General features: G+C 49.8%; 1 protein-coding gene across 3 annotated transcripts; it reads right to left on the bottom strand.

Moving 5' to 3' along the window:
- Positions 1-9,131: 9,131 nt before the first annotated feature.
- On the bottom strand, positions 9,132-12,284 carry TRH (thyrotropin releasing hormone). 3 transcript variants are annotated; one of them, XM_017658172.3, is made up of 3 exons: positions 12,095-12,284; positions 10,932-11,153; positions 9,132-10,249 (listed from the first exon to the last, which is right to left on the bottom strand). In XM_017658172.3, the coding sequence occupies exons 2-3, from the start codon at positions 11,143-11,145 to the stop codon at positions 9,741-9,743; spliced, it is 723 nt and encodes a 240-aa protein (XP_017513661.1). In that variant the 5' UTR covers positions 11,146-11,153; positions 12,095-12,284; the 3' UTR covers positions 9,132-9,740. The 3 variants fall into 3 exon arrangements, with proteins under 3 accessions (XP_017513661.1, XP_017513659.2, XP_017513660.2); XM_017658170.3 differs by lacking the exon at positions 12,095-12,284 and adding an exon at positions 11,260-11,881; XM_017658171.3 differs by lacking the exon at positions 12,095-12,284 and adding an exon at positions 11,302-11,881.
- Positions 12,285-18,465: the final 6,181 nt, after the last annotated feature.

The following is an 18,465-nucleotide window of genomic DNA, read 5'->3' as shown; positions in this document are numbered from 1 at the left end:
CTCTGCCATTCCTAGTGAATTGACTTCTATCTCAGCTGTGGGCCCTCATGGTCACAAAATGGGTGCCAGAGTCCCACATATCACTTGTGAACATTATGACATTAAGGAGAAGAAAAGGGATCATTTTCTTCCATTGTTCCTCTGTTTTATCATCAAGGAAACCTTTCTCCAAGGCCTGTCTTTCCCCCATTGACATCCCATATTTTACTGAGTGACACAAATACAGCTAAACAGATCCATGGCAAGAGAATGGAATTTCTGTGTTTGGTGTAGACCCATCGAGATTCACCTCTTCAAAGATGCATGGCTGCTTGCTACCTGAATGAAACCAGGAAGAAATGGGAGAAATACCTGTTGAGAAGGCAACTAACAGTGTCTGCTATTGATTCTGAACATGAAAAGCCTTTATTATGAAGGAAATGAAGAGTTATCAGGGGTTTTAAGCAGGGAGATATAATGAAGTCCATGTTTTTAAAAGATCACCCTGTTGGCCTTTTAAAGAGAAGGATATTTATAAGTCAGGAGAAGTGATGGGGAAATAACACCAGAAAAGAGGCATTTCTAAGATGTTAGACAATCATATTTTTAATTTCAAAATATGTCCTTGTTCTCTGACTGTTCCATTTCAATAGCATTGTGTACTCATTTTATGGATACTAGATTTTCTCTTCTCTCTCTAAGGATATCAGTTAGAAGGTATTTTCTTCCCTTAAAAAATTTTTTTTTTCTGTTTTTGAAACTACATCTGTTCCCTCTGGGGTCATTTGTTCTGTTTTGTTTATCTTGGTCTCTTGTTTAAGTTGCAAGTTTTCCTGAAATATTTAGATCATCCTTGATCATTCAGGAGAGAGAGGTGCTGCCTGTGTGAGACCCATCATCCATCTTCAACTAGAAATCCCCTGAGATATTGAATATAGAGAATCAACAGGAGTTATTGGGTTACCAGGAAGCACAGACACCCAAGCTCTGAAGAGAGAAGCATCTAGACTGTCTTTCAAGATGAGCTTGAGAGTTCCTAACACTGCTATTAGCCCAGGACCTGACTCTATCCACAGAGCCCTTTAAATAGAAGATTTTTCAAACACCCCACAAGACCTCGTGAGCCACGTAAAGACAGCCTGTCAATGTTGACTAGACCTCTTGGAACTTCTCCCGTGGCTGTGACTCATTAAGACACTGTGGTAGAACCTCTTAGAAGTTAAGCACATGGTGTCAGGTAGACAGGAGTCATGAGCCTTCTATGGGTTGCTTGCCTGACCTTGGACAAGTTACTAATGTCTCTAAGCCTCAGTTTCCCAGTGTATAAAATGAGATAAAGCTGTTTGTGAGAGTGAAATGAGACAATGTACATGATGTGCTTAGCATGGAAACGCTGGGCATTGTAGATCAATAAATATAGTCTCTCAGTATTATTGTGGTTAATATTAAGGCAGCCATCTCTCCTCAGACAGAGGCCGAGCCTCATTGAGAAGGCAAGTCAGACCTTCTGTTGTTGTTTTAGCTGCAGCCGCAAGAAAAGCAGAAGGGACGACATTAGGAGACCTCTCTCCTCCCAGACGATGCCCTGGGTTTGAGGGGCTCGCAGGAGCTGGTACCGTGAAGGAGGAGGGCTCTGCCAAGAAGCAATGCTCCATTGGAGTAGAGAAGGCTGCTGGGAAGGCAAGACCAAGGCGGGATTTAAATCTCAAGCAGAAACTAGGTTCTGGACTCTATCATACAATCTACAGTCTCGGGCTTCAGAGCCAGGGTTTTTAGGTTATACAGAATGGGGTTTCAATCCCAGCTTAGCAACTCACTAGCTGTGTGATCCTAGGCAAGTGGCTCCCTTGTCTGAACCTCAGTCTCCACATCTGTAAAATGGGAATACTAGCAATATTTACCTGATCAAATCATCTTGGGGGTTACACGTGACAACATGTAAAGTTATGAGTTCAATGAGAGGCACATAATGGGTGTTCCATAAAGATAACTCCTGTGATATCCGTTGGTATTAATGGACATAAGGAGGTTTTTGACATCTGCCATGACTCTACGAGCCACACTGGCTTTTGTCTTCACTGCTGTGATTATGACCACAAATAAGGCTATGTCCCCCTGGCAGGAAACAGTGGCCCTCTTACAAGGGTTTCTGAGGAGAGATAGATGAGGGGCTTTTCATCAAGAAGAGGGCAGGGTCAGAGAGGTGCAGGAGATAGTGCAGCACCCTGAGTGAGCAACCGTGGGGGGCCATCACCACACTGGGCCTGAGGGGCCGAGGAAGAGGGCCCTGCAGCCAGAGCCCAGGGAGGGCTGCCGCCCCACAGGGGCTGCAGCCATAGGAGGAAGGAGCAGAGCAGAAGGACCCCAGTCCTCCACTCCCCCTCCCCCATGGATCTCCTGAGCCACACCAGAATCTGGAGGAAGAGGGGGCTCTTAGAGGCACATTGCTGTACTTACATATGGGACAGCTGGACACAGACAAGGCGGAGAATGTGCGTGGAGGACAGACGGGATATCCCCAAAGCCAGAAAGTCAGTGTCTGGCTCCGCCAAGCAATAGCCAGGGTAGACTAGGGCCTTCTGGCCCTGAAGAAATGGTGGTTGTTGACCAGAGCAATTATGATTTTGGATGAAGGGGTGACAGGGAAATTACACTGCACGGTGCTGGGCCTCTCCCAGACCAGCCAGTCACCCCGGAGGTGGCTGGCAGGAGGGAGGATGGGAGAAAGGCAGGGGTATTCTTTTGAAAACACGCCAAAATAGTGTGACATGTATAGATTGTGTTAGAATGTATGTGTTAGAAAGAAACACACATGACTTGAGGAAAAGATGGAACTCATCGGCTCATTAACCGGATGGCTGGACTCAGGTGTGGAGCGACACGAGCCGTCCATTTCTCTTGCTCTCTGGACCCGTCTTCTGGCTTCCCCCTCGACCGGCATGGCCTCCAGCAGCCCCGACCCCACGTCCCGCCTCTTCAGCAATCTCTGAGGGAGAAGACAGCCTCTTGCCAAGAATTCCGGCTGAAGCCGGGGAGCCAACGCCTCCCGGCCCGGCCCACCCCGGGGCCTGCATCCTGCTGGGCAGGCGCTGGGGAGGAACGAGCCCCCTCCTGGCCAGGTAACCCAGGCAAAGCACTGCGTCTCTCTGCGCCCCCCAGGAACTGAGGGCAATGCTGCCTGGGGGTAGTCCAGGGTGTGACATGGGCCGTCATCTCTCCTGAATAAATGGATGCTGGTTAAGGTTAACAGCAGACTCCAGAGCCTGGAGGACTGGACTGATGGTGGGGCTCCACCACATCCCAGCTGGGTGGCCTTGGGCAAGAGGGCAACCTCTCTGTGCCTCAGTTTCTTCATGCAGATCATTGTAGCAGTTACCTCCTGGGTGTGAAGATTAAATCAGTCAGAACACATAAATTTAAATCGCACCTAACAGGAATGCTAAGGATCCACTCATAACAGTGCATACCAGGGCTTCTCAGTCAGTCTTGTTGATCTTGAAACCCCTTTATGTCCTTAAAAATTACTGAGGACCCCCAAGGAACTTTTGAGTATGTGGATTATATCTATTGCTATTTCCGGTACTACCAATTAAAACAATTTTTGGGTGGGCGGCTCATCATTCTCCCACTTTATTTTACTACATGACTTTGATTCCTAAACAATGTTTCTTTATTCGGCATAGTCTGACTTTTTTTTAATTAAGGTCTCATTGATATATAATCTTATGAAGGTTTCACATGAGCAACCCTGCGGTTACAACATTCACCCATGTTATCAAGTTCTCCCCCCTCCCCCCCATTGTAGTCACAAAACAAGAATTTTTAAAATGTTTATTTGTTCATGTAAAAATAACTAATAAATCCATTACATATTACTATAAATAAAGTGTTTTTATGAAAATATCATTTCCAAATAAAAACCAATGTAGTAAGAGGCATGACATTGGTTTACATTTGAACCAATTTTTGAAATGTCTAACTTAATAGAAGTATAACTCTTGGGGGAAGATACATTCCCAGCTTGGGACAAATTACCTTTGATGCCGAAATCAGTCAAAGGGAGAAATAAAGTGTGAGAAACCCACTTATTGTTTATAAGCAGTCATCCACTTCTGCTTGCCCACGTCTCTCACTACCTGACTGCACAAAGGGACCCCACCCAACCCCTCTGGTCCAATTAAGCCCTCACTCCCCCTTGTAATTACCTATTGATATGGAGATGGACTACTTCTCTGCACCCCTTGGAAATACCTGTTGATATGAAGATACACTAAGGCCAGGAGAGAGAATTCTGGAAATGTTGCAATTTTACCTACAAGAAGATAACTGGATTCTCTTATCAGCTTCTACACCTAATCAACATATTAAATTTTGGTTGAGGTAGATGAAGAAGAAAACCTGGCCTCGAACAGGTATGTGATTAGGAAACTAAAGGCCTGGTAGATCCCCTGAAAAAGTCTTAGGACTGCAGGGCCCTCAGAGGAACATTGAGAAGCACTGGTATATATGAAGCATGAGAGCCAGCATTCTATAGCTGTTCAACCTGGAAACAGACTGGATGTAAATCTCAGATATGTGGGCAAATCCCTAACCTCTCTGTGACTCAGGTGTCTCCTAGAGAGGGTTGGATGACCTGTTTCCAGCAATCATAAGAGCAGGTGCTTGGCATGTAGTGAGTACTCATTAAACACTGACTTACGGTTACTAGCTCAGAGCTTGGAGCATAGGGTCTCTCATTTCTTCCTAATTGGTCACCCCTCAGATACAATGTCCAGCCTCCCAAGAATGGCTTGGGGTTCCATTCTCAGCCGAGCTGCCCTGAGATTCTGCATCCCTCCCAAGGGAGCCCTGGGCTGAGCCATCTCTTTGGCCATAGGCCCAAAGCAACCTCACCCACATGTGCCTGCCAGCCCCTGGCACGTCAGACAGGGTGTATCTGTGTTGGTGCCAGGAAGTTCTCCTCCCCAGCAGCTGGCAATTAGGAAGTCACTCTCCATAATGGACAAGGCCTAATCAGTCTGCCCATGATTACCAGGCCCAGAATGTGGCCGCGATTCAGGAAAGATGATCCCCAAAGACTAGAGCCACTTAAGTCCTGGCATTGACCACGAGTCCCCTTGGTAACCTGTAACTCTGAGCACAATTTAGCCACTGAGCTAATTGATGTTCTCTGAGGCAGTCAGCTCTCACTTGGGTGATCGAAATGGGCTCTAATTGCCAACATCCTTCAGGTAAGAAGCCCCACATGTTCTCATGCCACCCAGGAGGCCCATGCAGGAACTGAGGTCTTTCAGCAAACTAGTCCTCTGATTGCATTTAATTAACCAAAATAAGGTTTGAAGAAATAATTAATTAAAGAACATATTAGAAGAAGTCACAATATCAGGATGTTTCACAGCAAAGCAGGACAGGTGGCTTCTCTGAAGTCGTGAGAAACAGCTTCTTGAAGAAATGTTCCCAGGTTTCAAAGCTGCCTGAACAAGGAACAGAGGGGTGGAGGAAAGACCACTGGGTCTGGATCTTACAGAACCGGGGTGAGCCTGGTGGTGCCATGCACTGAAGATGCGTGACCTTGGGGAAGTTACTTCACCTCTCTGAGCCAGGCATGTCTCACTCATAAAGTGGGCGTGGGAAGGGCCTTGCACAGGCACAGTGCAGAGGTGAAAACTGGCACCTTCAGAGAGCTGTTTGGTGAACTGCAAAGTGTTTTTTAAAAGGTAGAGTAATTGGGTAGATGTTACACTGGGTTGTAACAGAAGCTCTCAGCTCTGGCCGTTCTTAGGGCCAGCCTCTCAGGTTTGCATAGTGCCCTCAAATATGTGGGTTTGCCCTTCTACCTCTCTTAAGGCCAGGACATCAGGGGGACCTGGTCTCAAATTCCAGCTCCATTTTCACTCACAGGACCTTCATTCATACCGTCAGCAAATGTTTACTGAGCCCTTTCTCTGCCCTTTCCCCAGGCCTGTCCTAGGCTCTGAGGATGCAGGCATGGTCCCCACTTCAGGGAACACAGAGATTAGTGAGTGAGGAGCCATTTATGAAAAAGTCACCTAAGAGACTATGGCAGATGCCACTGGCACCTTGCTCCATCCCCTTAGCTCACGCCTTTGTGGTACACAGTTATATTCTGAGATTTTTCACCTTAAAGGCCTCCTTGTGGAGCACACAGGGCAAGCTGGGAGTGCCAGGGAGTTGACAGCACCAGGAGCGGCCTTCAGCCCCTGATTGATGGGAATCAAAGAAAATCTCCAGCTTCCTCACCCTGTTGAGTGGGACAACCCTGAGGCCTGTTCTGCAGTATCCCAAGAAAAACCTGCCTATTAATACATCCTGTGTTCATTTCCTTCCTTTCCCCAAATGACTCCCCTGCTCCCAGACCACTTCCTGGGATCACCCTCCAACTCAAACACTGGGACTTAAACCCAAGTCTAAGGATCTGGGCAGGGGGAACCCAGCCTGAGGGAGGTAGAATTACAAACTGTGCTAGCCGCAAGGAAGGGGGTGGAAGGATGCAGTGCCACATCCTGACAAAGTTGTCTGAAGTGACAGCAAAGGAGGAGGAAGAGTTACCTCATGTGAACCATCAGGACTCAGCAAAGCAAACAGAAACCATTTTGGAAAAGTTAAGCAGAAAGGGTTAACATAGCAGGGCTGGCAATCAGCTCCTTGCACAGCTGTGGCATCATAGGTGTGTCAGAATCAGTCCATCCTGATTGGATGTGTGTCCTGATTGGCTGACACCGTCTTGTACCTGTTGTTGGATATTTTGAATGCTGCTTTCAGAAGCAGAAATTTATGATATTGTCGAAGGGCTTGAGGAGCAGACTTGCAGAGTGATGCCATGAAAGTGACCTGCCTGGAAGCAACCTGCCAGGGAATCTGTTTCCTCTGTTTCCAGTCAGGCTGGTGGGAAAGGGAGGCCACCACTGGAGTTGTGGGGTTCAAGAACTCACTGCTTGGAATACTATTCAGCAGTGAAAAGGAGCAAACTGTTGAAACATGATCCTCGTGGACTTCAAAAACATTAGGCTAACTGGCGGAAGCCAGGCACAAGAAACCCCACAGTGTATGATTTTATTTGTATAAAATGTCTAGAAAAGGCAAACTGATAGGCAGTAGATTGCCTGAGGCTGAGGATGGAGAAAGACATTAACTGGACCCTTACTGAGGGTCTGAAAATGTTCTAAAACCCATTTCTGGTGATGGTTGTATCAGTAGGTAAATTTGCTAAAAATCATTGAATTGTATACCTTCAATGGGTCAATTTCATGATATGTAAAATACACCCTTAATAAAGTTGTTTAAAAAGAAAAGAAAAAACTTACTCCTGTGGTATGAAGCTGCCTGAAAGCTGACTCAAGATACTTCCAAAGCTGGCCTTTGGACCCCGGAATGCTGTCACAGAAATACCACACCTTAGTACAGTCTTGATTTCCAGCGGGAATAGTCAAAGAAGCCTTCCAATCTCACACTCACATAGAGAACTTAATGTACATTCAACACTCTAGCTGCAGGGGAGTCTGGGAAATGTAGTCTGAGCTTCCCAACCTCCACAGTACAGGAAGGTGCCCTATTAAGGTAGCCCAGGGAACATGAGGAGTAGGAGCAAAGAGGGCTCTAGACAGGGGGAATAACATGAACAAAGGCCCAGCGGTGTGTGCAGTTAACACAAAAGAGTCCAACTGGGCAGGTCATTGTGACTATGGCAAGGAGTTTAGATTTATCCTGGGTGAAATGGGAGCCACTTACATGGTCTTAAGTGAGGTGGTTACCTTGATCAGCTTTGCAGTTCGAGAAAGTCCCTGGGGCTGTGTGTAGAGAATGGGCTTGGGGGACAAGAGTGGAAGCCAGAGACTGGCAGGGAGGCGACTAAAGTCTTCAGATGAGGAAGATCCTGGCCAGGTGGGGTGGAAAGTCAAGCAAAGGGAAGGCCAGCTCTCCATGACCTTGGGGCCCTAGTCTCTGTGCTCATTTCATCTTCATCTGAAAATGAAAAGAATCTGAAAATCCATCAAATGTTCAATGGTTCAGAGGGAATTTAGTGGAGATGGTGGGTGTGAATGCATCTTATAAACCCAGAGTCTTCCACCATCCCTGCCCCACCTGAACTGTGAGCTCTTGCAGCAGAGGAGCTAGGGCGCAGGCACCCTTCAAGCCCCCTCCTTCCTCTCTCTACCCAGTGACCACTGTTTGTGGGAAAGCCAAATAGCCCACCCCTCCACCAGAGGATGGTCTAACTGGTTCAGCATCTAACTAGTTCAGACTCCATTTGGAGTATAAATCAGAGGTTACAAACTGGCAATGAGTGGGCCAAATTCAGCCTCAGGCAATTACATAGCCTTTCTGTACCTTAGTTTCCTCATTAGGAGATTGGGCACAATAATAGTTATTCCCAGAGAAATTGCCATGAGAATTAAAAGAATAAGTGGGTGTAAGTGCTTAGGACAGTGCCTGACACAATGTGTTGCATATATGCTCTTGATGTTGTTACTGGATTGTTAAAGTTTTTGGATTTAGTGTCTTCAGATGGCCTCTTCATTTTGTCCTAGACCCCCCTACTCCCTCTTGCCCTGCACCCAGCCTGCCTCCCTGCCTGGCCCTAGAAGACCCCTAGTTGAGTATCCAATCACAGCCTGGTCTTCTGTCTCTAGTGTGCCTGGCTGGCTGACACACACGATTGATTCCTGCCACGTAACTACAATGATTACAAATGTGAGGCAGATCAGCCCTTTCCCAGTTCAGGCAAACTCAAGGCAGGGTCCTGAGCGGCCCTCTCAGACCTTTAGCTTCACCTCAGCCAGCTGTGTATCTTTTCACAAGGCCTTCCTCTTCTCCCAGCCTTGGTTTCCCCAGGTTTTAAATGGAGTCCAGAGACCCTGTCCATCTCCCAAACTTGTTCTGAGATGGGGGCAGTGGAGAGGACATTTCAACCCCCAGGGTCCTGATTTCCTTCTCAGCAGAGCTGGGGAGCTCCAGTCCTGTCCCTTCTCAGTGGTGAAGAAGAACTCCACCCCTTGCTGAGAAAGAATTACAACCACAGAGCTCCAAGATCATCTAGATGCATATTTTATTATCATTAGGATGATGCCCATTGACAAGGGGAAGGTACCTAGAGGTTATATACAAGCCACAACATTCCAGGGCAATGTTGACATATTCCTACATGCATTTATTCCCACAACCACCACCCCGCAGAGCACCATAGGGTGAGACACCTACAATGCTTACTGCAAGCAGAATGCAGCTGTGGGTCAGGGCTCTGCCCACTTACAAAAGGATGCCCAAGAAGGGAAGGAGCCCCTGGGTTCTAGGGGTAAAGTTTACATAATGAATCTTGACATGTGCGGCAGGTAATGGAAGCAGGATTTAAAATCACAGCTTCAATCCTACCCAGTCCTTGTTGGAGGCTCACCCCGGAAGCACCCTGCCCCTCTCTGGGATCCCTTAGAAGAGAAAGAAGGGTCATTTTACCCAGACTAAGGAAGGGAGGCAGGACTGCAGGGGTCAGGGAGAGGGACTCTGGGATCTGCTCCCTTGCCAGCGGTGCAAAGTGGGGCAATATGGGGTTTTACCTCAAAGGCTGGCTTTCTCATGACCCTGAAGGAGGCGGCCAGGCCAGGGGCTCGGGGATGTGTATATACTGGGCTCAGGTTTATGATCAGGGATCTAAGGAGGAGGGAAAGAGGGGGTCACCAAGGGAAAGGGCACACAGGGCTCAGGACATTCTTAGACCACAAACTTGACTGTGCAAAAAACGGGGCTCACTCTTCCAGGGGCTCTCTGGCCAATGCTGCCCGTCGCCCAGGATGCTGCCGCTTCTCCTCAGCCTCCTGGCCCCTGCGTAGGTCATCCAGGAGGCCCAACAGGAGGCCAGCTTGACCACAGGCTCCTCGGAACCCACATGGGCCTCCCAGGGCTCTCTTGCCAGGATGCTGGCGTTTCTCAGGCATCAGCTCTCCCTCTTCCTCCTCCTCCTCTTCCTCTTTCCAGCTCCTCTGGAACTTGGGATCCACCAGCCGTCTGCCTGGGTGCTGCCTCTTGGTGACGGCGTACCCAAGTAAGGAGGCCTGCCGGCCAGGGTGCTGCCACTTCTGTTGGGCGTCATCGGCTGACCATCCAGCCACGTCCTCCCGCCGGCCAGGGTGTTGCCGTTTGTAGGGCCCCACAGCTCCTCCTTCCTCCTCCTCCTCTAAAACTCTCTCTTCTGCCTCCTCTCTCTTGCCTGGATGCTGACGCTTAGAGAGCCAGTCGAGTTGAAAGCTCTGGGACTCTGGGGAAGGAAGAAGGTCCATGAGGGGCTCCCTGGCCCCTGAGTGCCCACTCCAGCCTTCCTCCCAGTCAAGGCAGGGTCCCTGCAGCCCCCACCCAGAGTCATGGCCTGGCACGTGCCTCTCAAGCTGCACAGACATACACATTCGCACAGATAATCAAAAGCATGACCTCTGGTTCCCATCCCAGCTCTGCCACTTCCTAGCTGTGTGGCCATAAGCAACTCACCTGATTTCTCTGAGCCTCAATTTCCTTCCGTGTAAAATGGGATCAATAACATTATCTATCTAAGAGGTTGTTGGGAAGATCAAATAGTGTGATAAGGTATTTGAAATGCTTAGAACAGTGCCTGGCATATATGCACCTAGTAAATAGTAATTAAAACTGTCACCCACAAGGAGATTCTCTCTCTCCCCCTGCACAGAATTCTCCCCACTGAAGATCTGCTCTATGTGAAATATTCCCACGATGGAGATGGAAGAGGAATCTGATCTCAGGAAAGGGTCAACTCACAACCGTGCGGAGTGTGACCAGTGACAGTTTCTAAGCATCTGAGAGGCAAGAGGCCAGATGACCAAGTTGCTTCCTCCCCACTGCCCCCGCTCCCTCCCTCCCCTCCCCGCCCCGAGCCCTCTCTGCGGCTTCCTCTCTACAGGTCAGCCAGAGATAGAACCCCTACTCACCTGATGGGCGATTGCCCTGGTCCCCTCGCAGCCGCTGGAGGTCTTCCCGGAGGAGAAGGAGGCGCTCCGCCTGGCTCAGGAGGTCATCCAAGCCCGGAGGCTCGGCTGCCATCGCTGCCTCCTGCTGGGCCACCTCGGGCTGTGCGTGGCCTCCGGGGACACCCGTCAGTGTCAGGGTCAAAGCCATGGCGAGCAGCAGCCAAGGGCCGGGCATCGCGGCGTCTGGAATAGGGAGGACAGACAGCATAAGCGGGCTGTACCCCCAACCCAGCCGGCTTCATCTCCCCCTTTCCTGTCCCCGGGGATCCCCAAGCCGGTCCGAACACACCCCTGGGAGCAGGAAGACCAGCCTCGGGCTCGGCGTCCTCACCCATGGAGATGCGCGGCGTGCCTGCCGATGGTGCGACCCCATCGCCACCGCCGCTCGCCAGCGTCACGCGGGGCGGGGGGAGCCAGCGCTGGGGCTGGTCCCCGGGAGCGCAGCCACCGAGACTGCAGCGCCGGCCCGACGGCCCAGAGGCTGACTGCCGCGCCGCTGGCGGAGATGCTCCGCGAGGCTCCCCGCGCAACATTCTTCCTCCAACGCCAAGGGACTCATTCCGAAGCTAGGATTCCGCTGCTAGCACTGATTCCACCGCTAAACTAGGAATCTAATTCTAACTCTAAAAATCCTAATTTCAACTTAAATTCCAAAGCTAAAAGTTTATTTCCAGAACTGACAAATTTCAAGGCTAAGGTTCTATTCCAAAGCGACAATTCTGGTTCTAACGTTCGGATTCGGATTCTAACTCCCAGGCCCTCCAGCCGACGCCCTGACTGCCTGGCTCTGGCCGAGTCCGGGTGCGGACCTAAGCGGGCGCCCAGGCGGGGGTGGATGGCGAAGCTTCCCCCCGACGCTCGGCGCCCAGCGCTCCAGATGCCGGGACTCGAGTGCACGGGGTGGATGCGTTCCGAGAGCCTGCGCCGGACCTCCCGTCAGGTCCCGGGCCAGCGCCGTGGTAACCGTGGGGGACGGGCGCACCACCCCACATGTGCGCGGATGCCACCCTCTGGGAGGCGCTCGGGGGACAGAAGCCGCGGCTTCTCCCGGGGCGCCCCGAGGGCGGGAGCAGACGGCCCCCACTGCAGTGAGCCTGCGGGGGTGAGCTGGCGGAAGTGGTTACCTGCCCGGCGCGAGCTCCGCGGACCGGTCCGGGATCCTGGGGCCCCGAGGTCGGAGTTTCAGGGTCGAGTCGGTGGGTCGAGGGCGCTCGAAGGACCCCGGCGCCGGCTGCCCTCTCCTCCCCGGGGCCGCTGCTTATATCTGCGCCAGGCAGAGGCGCGGGTGAGGTCAGCGGGGAGGGGTCGCGGGCGCCGGGAAGGGGCGCTGACGGCAGCCGGCCCCGTGGGTACCCCGCCTGCCCGCCCACCGGAAATCTGGGGCGGGAGCGGCGGGGCCGAGAGCAGGAGGCACGAGCCACAGTCTGGGGTGCTGGGGCGGGGTCGTGTCTGCACCCAGCTCGAAAGGTCTAGTAACACTCGTGTAGGGGACCAAGACAGAGAGATATGAGAGAATCACACAATTAAAAAGAGACACAGGAGAGAACAGGAGATAGACAAAGACTCAGAGATGCGTGTAGAGCGACAGTAATACCGGTCAGACACACGCAAAAAGAGACACATGCAAAAGGAGAAAGACATGGGGTGGAGGTAGCAGGAGAAAAACAGGAGTGGAGGAGGAAGGCAGGAAGGAAGGAGGGCACAAGTGGGACCTGGCCTCTGATCCTGACTGTGTCACTTCTGGCAAATGCCTTCCTTCTCTGGGCCCCAGTGGTCGGTCCCCTTTGTACAGTGGAGAGAAGGGGCATAGTTTTCAGAATGCACAAACTGGTAACTTGTGGGCCACCACTAGTTCACAGCCAGTTTGGTTTGATTCCCATAGCATGATTTGAAAAAACTTGAATAACTAACATTTAAAAACCAGGAGAAATCAGGAAAAATTTGGATTTGTGGCTCCTCTTGAAAATCTCTTATAAAAGAGTGACTCCTGACAACAGCCAGCTAGAGCTGAGCAGGACTGCACCCGGGCACCACACTCTCCACCACTCCCCATTGTCTCCCAGTGTCACGGAGGAGGGACGGTGGAGTTTGTGGCCCCTGGACCAAAAGTCTGTTGGGGTCCACCCCACTCAGGTAAAGGAGGGGCAGGGATGCAGGGACAAAAGCATAGATGCCAAGGAGCTTGTCCCCCAATCAGTTCTCAAAGTCACATGATACCTGGGATGAGAACATTGCCACATCCGGCACTGGGCACAGCCTCCATCCTGAAACACCCGCAGTGTGCCAGGCTCCTTGATCAGTCCTGGAGACACAGAAAAAAGCCCAGCCCACACAGAAGGAACCACATGTTAGGCAGAGGGAACATAGGTGAAGGCATCTCCTGCCTCTAGACAGTCCCAACATTATTCTGCCTCCCCACACAATATTCCTTCAGCCTAAAACTTTAACGGAGTGCCTACTGTATGCCCCCAGGCCATGCCAGTGGTCTGGCAAGGGATTCCAAAAGTGTTTGATTATTACTCCTTCCCTTGGCAGAGCACCCAACTTTCCTTGCATGTCCACCAGTTCTTTGCATCTTCACATCAGCCAGAAGACAAACAAGGTAGTGACTACTGGTCCCAATTTACAGATGGGAGCACAGAGGCCTGGGGAGGCAGAAGGACTTGGAAGGCTAGGTGTGGAAGAGAACTTTCAGATCCCCAGCAGAGTCCTCTCCTCACTTTTAGATGAAGAAACTGAGGCCTGGAGAGATTGTCTTCGCAGCCCCCTGGCACACTTTGTGTCCTCAGGGTCAGACAGCTGGCTGGGGTAGATTGTACACCTAAAACTCCAGGACTGATTTCCCAGCCAGACCCAGGATTTGAGGAACTGCCACTCTATCTAAGTGTTAAATCAGACAAAAAGACAGACCTGTTGTCTTCCACACACAAGGTGGAGGTGTAATTGGTATGCCTTCTTTGGTTGACAACCTGCAAATTTCATGCACATGCACCTTCCACAAGACAATTCCATTTCTCAGAATTCATCCTAAAGATACCCACACCTGTGTATGGGGATGTGCACACAGGGTGCTCGGTGCAGCATGGTTTACAGAAGTGAGGATTGGAAAACAGCCTAGATGTCTGTCCATCAGGGAGAGTGTGCTTAAAACAGCTATGGCCCATCCAAAATGTGTGATCCTGTTCAGACTTCAGAAGAATAAGGCAGTACCATATGCGTTGATGTGGAATAAGCTCAAAGATAAGCAAACAAAGAGTGGAGAACAATGTGTACATTATACACCTGTGTGATGGCACAGGAGTGGATGGTTTCACTCTTATGTGGACAGTCTGGAGGGTGGCGCAAGGACAACGCATCAGGGAAACCAGGGAACTGGGAAAGGGGAAGACAGCACGGGGTGGGGGTTTGACTTCCACTCTCAGCCCTTGATGCAGTTTGTATTTTTATTCTGTGCAGCATTTCCTATCCACAATCCAGCAAATGACACGAAAAACCCAAACAACAAAATCTTGTCTGAGTTTGAGGCTGTAAGGGAGTGATTAGTATGGATGGATAGAAAAGCTGCCTCATGGAGGAGGAAATGGTTCAAACATTCCCCTGGTGAGCCCATTTGATGTGCTTCCATAATCAGGGATTGGAGTCACCTGTTAGGAGAAGAGTTCCTGGATGCCTAGAGAAGAGGGAGGGTAGTTCCCACTTAGCCCAAGGGACAGAAGAGGGTCCCAAAGTGGTGCAGGTATCCGAGGAGTCCTCAGAAGGCCAACTCTCTCTCTCCCTTTTTCCCCTCCCTCTCTCCCCTCCCTTCCTTCCTTCCTTCCACAAATAATTCACTGAGTCCCTAGTAGGTCCGAGGACCTGTTCTGGACCTTGGACATTGCATTAACCTCATGTTTCTGATGCTGTGACCCTTGGGGCCTCTCCCAGTGTCCCCAGGAATTCTTCAGAGAATTCCTAGAGAAAGTGGGAGCACCTTTCTTATGCAAACTAATCTATCTGGAGCCACCCGCCCCACCCCACCCCCTACCACATTCTGGGCCACTATCTCCCGGCCTTCATTACCCAGGGCCAGATACCAGACAACTAGGGGTGGCCCCTATGCCCCAGAGTCACTAAAATTAATCCAACTAGCCACTGCTAAACCTGTTTACCTCACTTCACCCATTTCTTCCTACAGAAACTGCAATAAAGGCCCTTGCTCACCCTGCCCCGCTTTGCCCCCCTACTCCCAATGCTCGCTGGAGCTTCCCTGCTGGCCCTGCTCAGTGTGGCTTGTCCCTCGTTTTAGCAACTGTGAGTAATAAGCCATCTCTTCAGGGGCAATAGACTCCTGATCCACATGCCTCACCATCCCTCAATAAAATAATAAAATATGCATTTTAAAGTAGGAACCCAGCTGGACAAGTCAGGATCCTGCTCTCTCCTGGAGCTGAGAGACCAGTAGTTATGTTGCATATCCATTTCTAACTTGCCTTTTTAAAAAAAATCTCTAATCATGCAAATATGCTTGATTCTCAAGACTGCAATTGCTTATCAGATCAATACACCTATGCTTTTGAAAATGAATAATGGGATAATGGAATGGCAGGTTGTACCCTATCTCTAACTCCCGGGGCCCATCACCTAACCCCCCAAAACACAAGTCCATTCCTGCAGGAGGTCTTTTGAGTCCCAGGCTGGGTTCTGATTTCACAGCCCCACCTCCCCTGAGTTTCCCTGTCTTCTCCCTCCAGGTCCCTCTGCAACCTGTTCAGAGACATCCCCCAGATATTTTAGGGTCTTTTCTCAGCACTGAGCTGCAGAAGGGCCTGAAGAGGCCCCACCCAGCTTACCTTTTTATTTTTTATGGTGGTCTTTTTAAATTAAACTTTTTATTTTGAGATAATTGTAGATTCATGTGCAGCCATAAGAAATAATACAAAGAGACTGTGGGTACCTGGCTTCTCCTAACAGTTACATCTTGTGAACTATAGTACAATATTGCAACCAGGATACTGACATTGATAAAATTCACTGATCTTGTTCAGACTTCCCCAATTTTACTTGTACCCATGTGTGGGGGGGCGAGGGTGGAGGTTGGGGGGTGTCCATGAGCAGTTAGTTCTATGCAACATGTGTAAGTCTGTGTATCTACCACGTGGTGGCTTTTTAATGTGGAAAATGCTACCTTTTGTATACTCAATCCTTTCCTTTATGTTCTGCTTTTGCTATAAAAATAAAGGTGTTTTCTTCCTTACAATCATAAAAATTATCTCTGGAATTCCAGAAAGAAGAGTCCTTTTAGTGTCTGACCTTTCTCTATAGAAACCAAGTCCAGAAATCTCTAATCCAGATTCCCCTTTACCTATTCCATTGGAGATTTTTGACCCAGTTAAGCAATTACTTTGTTGATGCTGAATTCAGTGGAAACTTTTCAGCTCTCCTTTCAATCACTGATTTATTTCTTTTTTCAACAAATAGTTCCAGTATAAGCACAGGTGTCAGGCATGGTTCAATAAAGACCAGGTGAATAAATGACCATATAAATGAATGTGTTCAGCCTAGGGCACATGCCCAAGATCTGCCTGCCTGTCTTTCGAGCTGAGAGGGCCCAGAGCAGCCTCCCTCCATCATCTCTGGACACCCAGGGAGTCAAGATGTTTAGCAGGAGGAACAGACAATGTGGGGAGTAGTTCTGGAGGTGTGCAGGGAGAGACCTGCACATAAGAGCAATCAAAGAAAACTTCCTGGAGGCAGAGGGGCAGAAACCAAGCCCTGAAGGGTGGGGAGAGTCAGGACAAACAGAACTGGAGGCAGATGAACCCAGCTGTCTGAGGGCCTGCATCTTTCCCACTACGTGAGAAAAGATCCCTCATCCCCTGCCTCACCTCCCCAGAGCAGCATGGTCCAGAGATGGATAATATTCCAGGGACTGTTGAGGCTGCTTGCTTGCTGTTAGACACCAGGCAGAGTCTGCCCACCTGGGCTCAGGGCCAGACCAGGCTTCCATACTCAGTCTAGGCTGGAAAGCTGAAGCTGTGAGTCTCTACCAACCCAGGCCCCAGGGCCCCCATGAGATCTTCTATCCGTGCTGAGAGGCCAATTGCAGGTCTATATGGTCCAGATTGTTTCCAAACAGCAATTTTCTGCCCAGCTGGAGCTTGCTGAGTGGAGCTCGTGCTCAAGGAGGGGTGGCAGGGACACCACCAACCCACGGAGCTGGCATGGAGCTGGATGCCCAGGAGTGAATCCTGGGCAGTGTTCTCTGATGCATTTAGCTGACACAGAGCTTGTGCACACAGGTATGGGTGCCTGTGGTTGTGAACGTCTTTGCATGTACACATGCCCCTTGTGTGTATGTGTATACCCACGCATGCGTGTGTATGCATGTACCTGTATGCTGTACACATGTGTGTGTGTGCTTGTGCCTAGGTCATTGTGTATACACGGACACATGTATCTGAGGCTTAATTTGGGGCAGGGCCTGTGGTCATTCTAGAGTCCAGTTATTCACAAGTGGTCACCAGCGGGGCTTAGAGCTAATGCACTATGAATAGGACATCCTCATTGTCCCCTCCAAAATGCATCTGCTCACTCTCCCATGCTCTGTTCTCTGCTAGCTCATCTGGTAAATTACCATGTGTCAATATAACAGAAGGAATCTTTGAAGACCCAGAGTCTGGGTTCATCTCTCACTTTGCTTAGCACGGGGTGGGTGCTGAGGAGAAGGTGAATAGTGGGCAGGGACAACACATAAGGGTTGGGAGGATGAGAACCCACTTTTGGGTGCCCTGCACACGTTTTCTCATTTAATTCACATAGCCTTGTGGGATCGAAATCACTCTGCCTGTTTAAAGAGACCAAGGTTCAGAAAAGTGAGGTGACTTATTCAAAGTCTCAGCCAGAAACTTGGATTTGAACTCAGGTCTGTGTTATTTCAAAGCCTTTCCCACTCTATCCCACTGGAAGAAAAGATTCCCAGATGAAAATAGCTAAGGTGTTAGAAGGGGGATGAATATGGAGAATTTTTTTCTGTTGCAAAAGTCTCTTTGATATCTTGATTGCAATGTCTTCTCCTCACAGAAGTAAAGGAACTTTTATTTTTAATAGAAAGTATTTCGAAGGAAAAAATACCTGAAGCCATCCTTCACCCCAGAATCTGATGTCTCAGAGCCTGTAAGAGAGAAAGAGCGAGACTCTGGCTTTTAAAACACCATGAAGCTTAATCTTTGTATCATCTGGAGAGGACGTATGCTAATTCTGATGAGGACGGAAGTGCCTTAGGTGGGCTGAGGTGGGGCGGGTGATAGATGGCTTGCTGCTTATGAGCCACAGTCGCTGGAGGATCAGACACCTCGTCATCCATCAGGCCCGCCAGAGATAACAAGCCCCCACCTCTGCCGTCACTTCTCTTATTACTGGAGAAAAATGAAAACCAACTCCCAAACACCTTGGCCATTTAGGTATATTTATCTTGCTATCGGCCACAAGCAGGCTTTATCCCAGTGTTCTGGGCTCA

This window comes from Manis javanica, chromosome 3, assembly GCF_040802235.1.
Source record: "Manis javanica isolate MJ-LG chromosome 3, MJ_LKY, whole genome shotgun sequence".
Classification (NCBI taxonomy): Eukaryota; Metazoa; Chordata; class Mammalia; order Pholidota; family Manidae; genus Manis; species Manis javanica.
This window is presented reverse-complemented; position numbering and strand designations above follow the sequence as displayed.

What these genes read in the sequence shown, in the direction of transcription:
- TRH (XM_017658170.3), bottom strand. Translation starts at nt 11,503, where the DNA reads ATGTTGCGCGGGGAGCCTCGCGGAGCATCTCCGCCAGCGGCGCGGCAG. An exon ending in TGGTCTTCCTGCTCCCAGGG is followed by an intron (nt 11,154 to 11,259) that starts GTGTGTTCGGAC and finishes TCCCTATTCCAG; the next exon opens with ACGCCGCGATGCCCGGCCCT. An exon ending in CCAGGGCAATCGCCCATCAG is followed by an intron (nt 10,250 to 10,931) that starts GTGAGTAGGGGT and finishes TTCCTTCCCCAG; the next exon opens with AGTCCCAGAGCTTTCAACTC.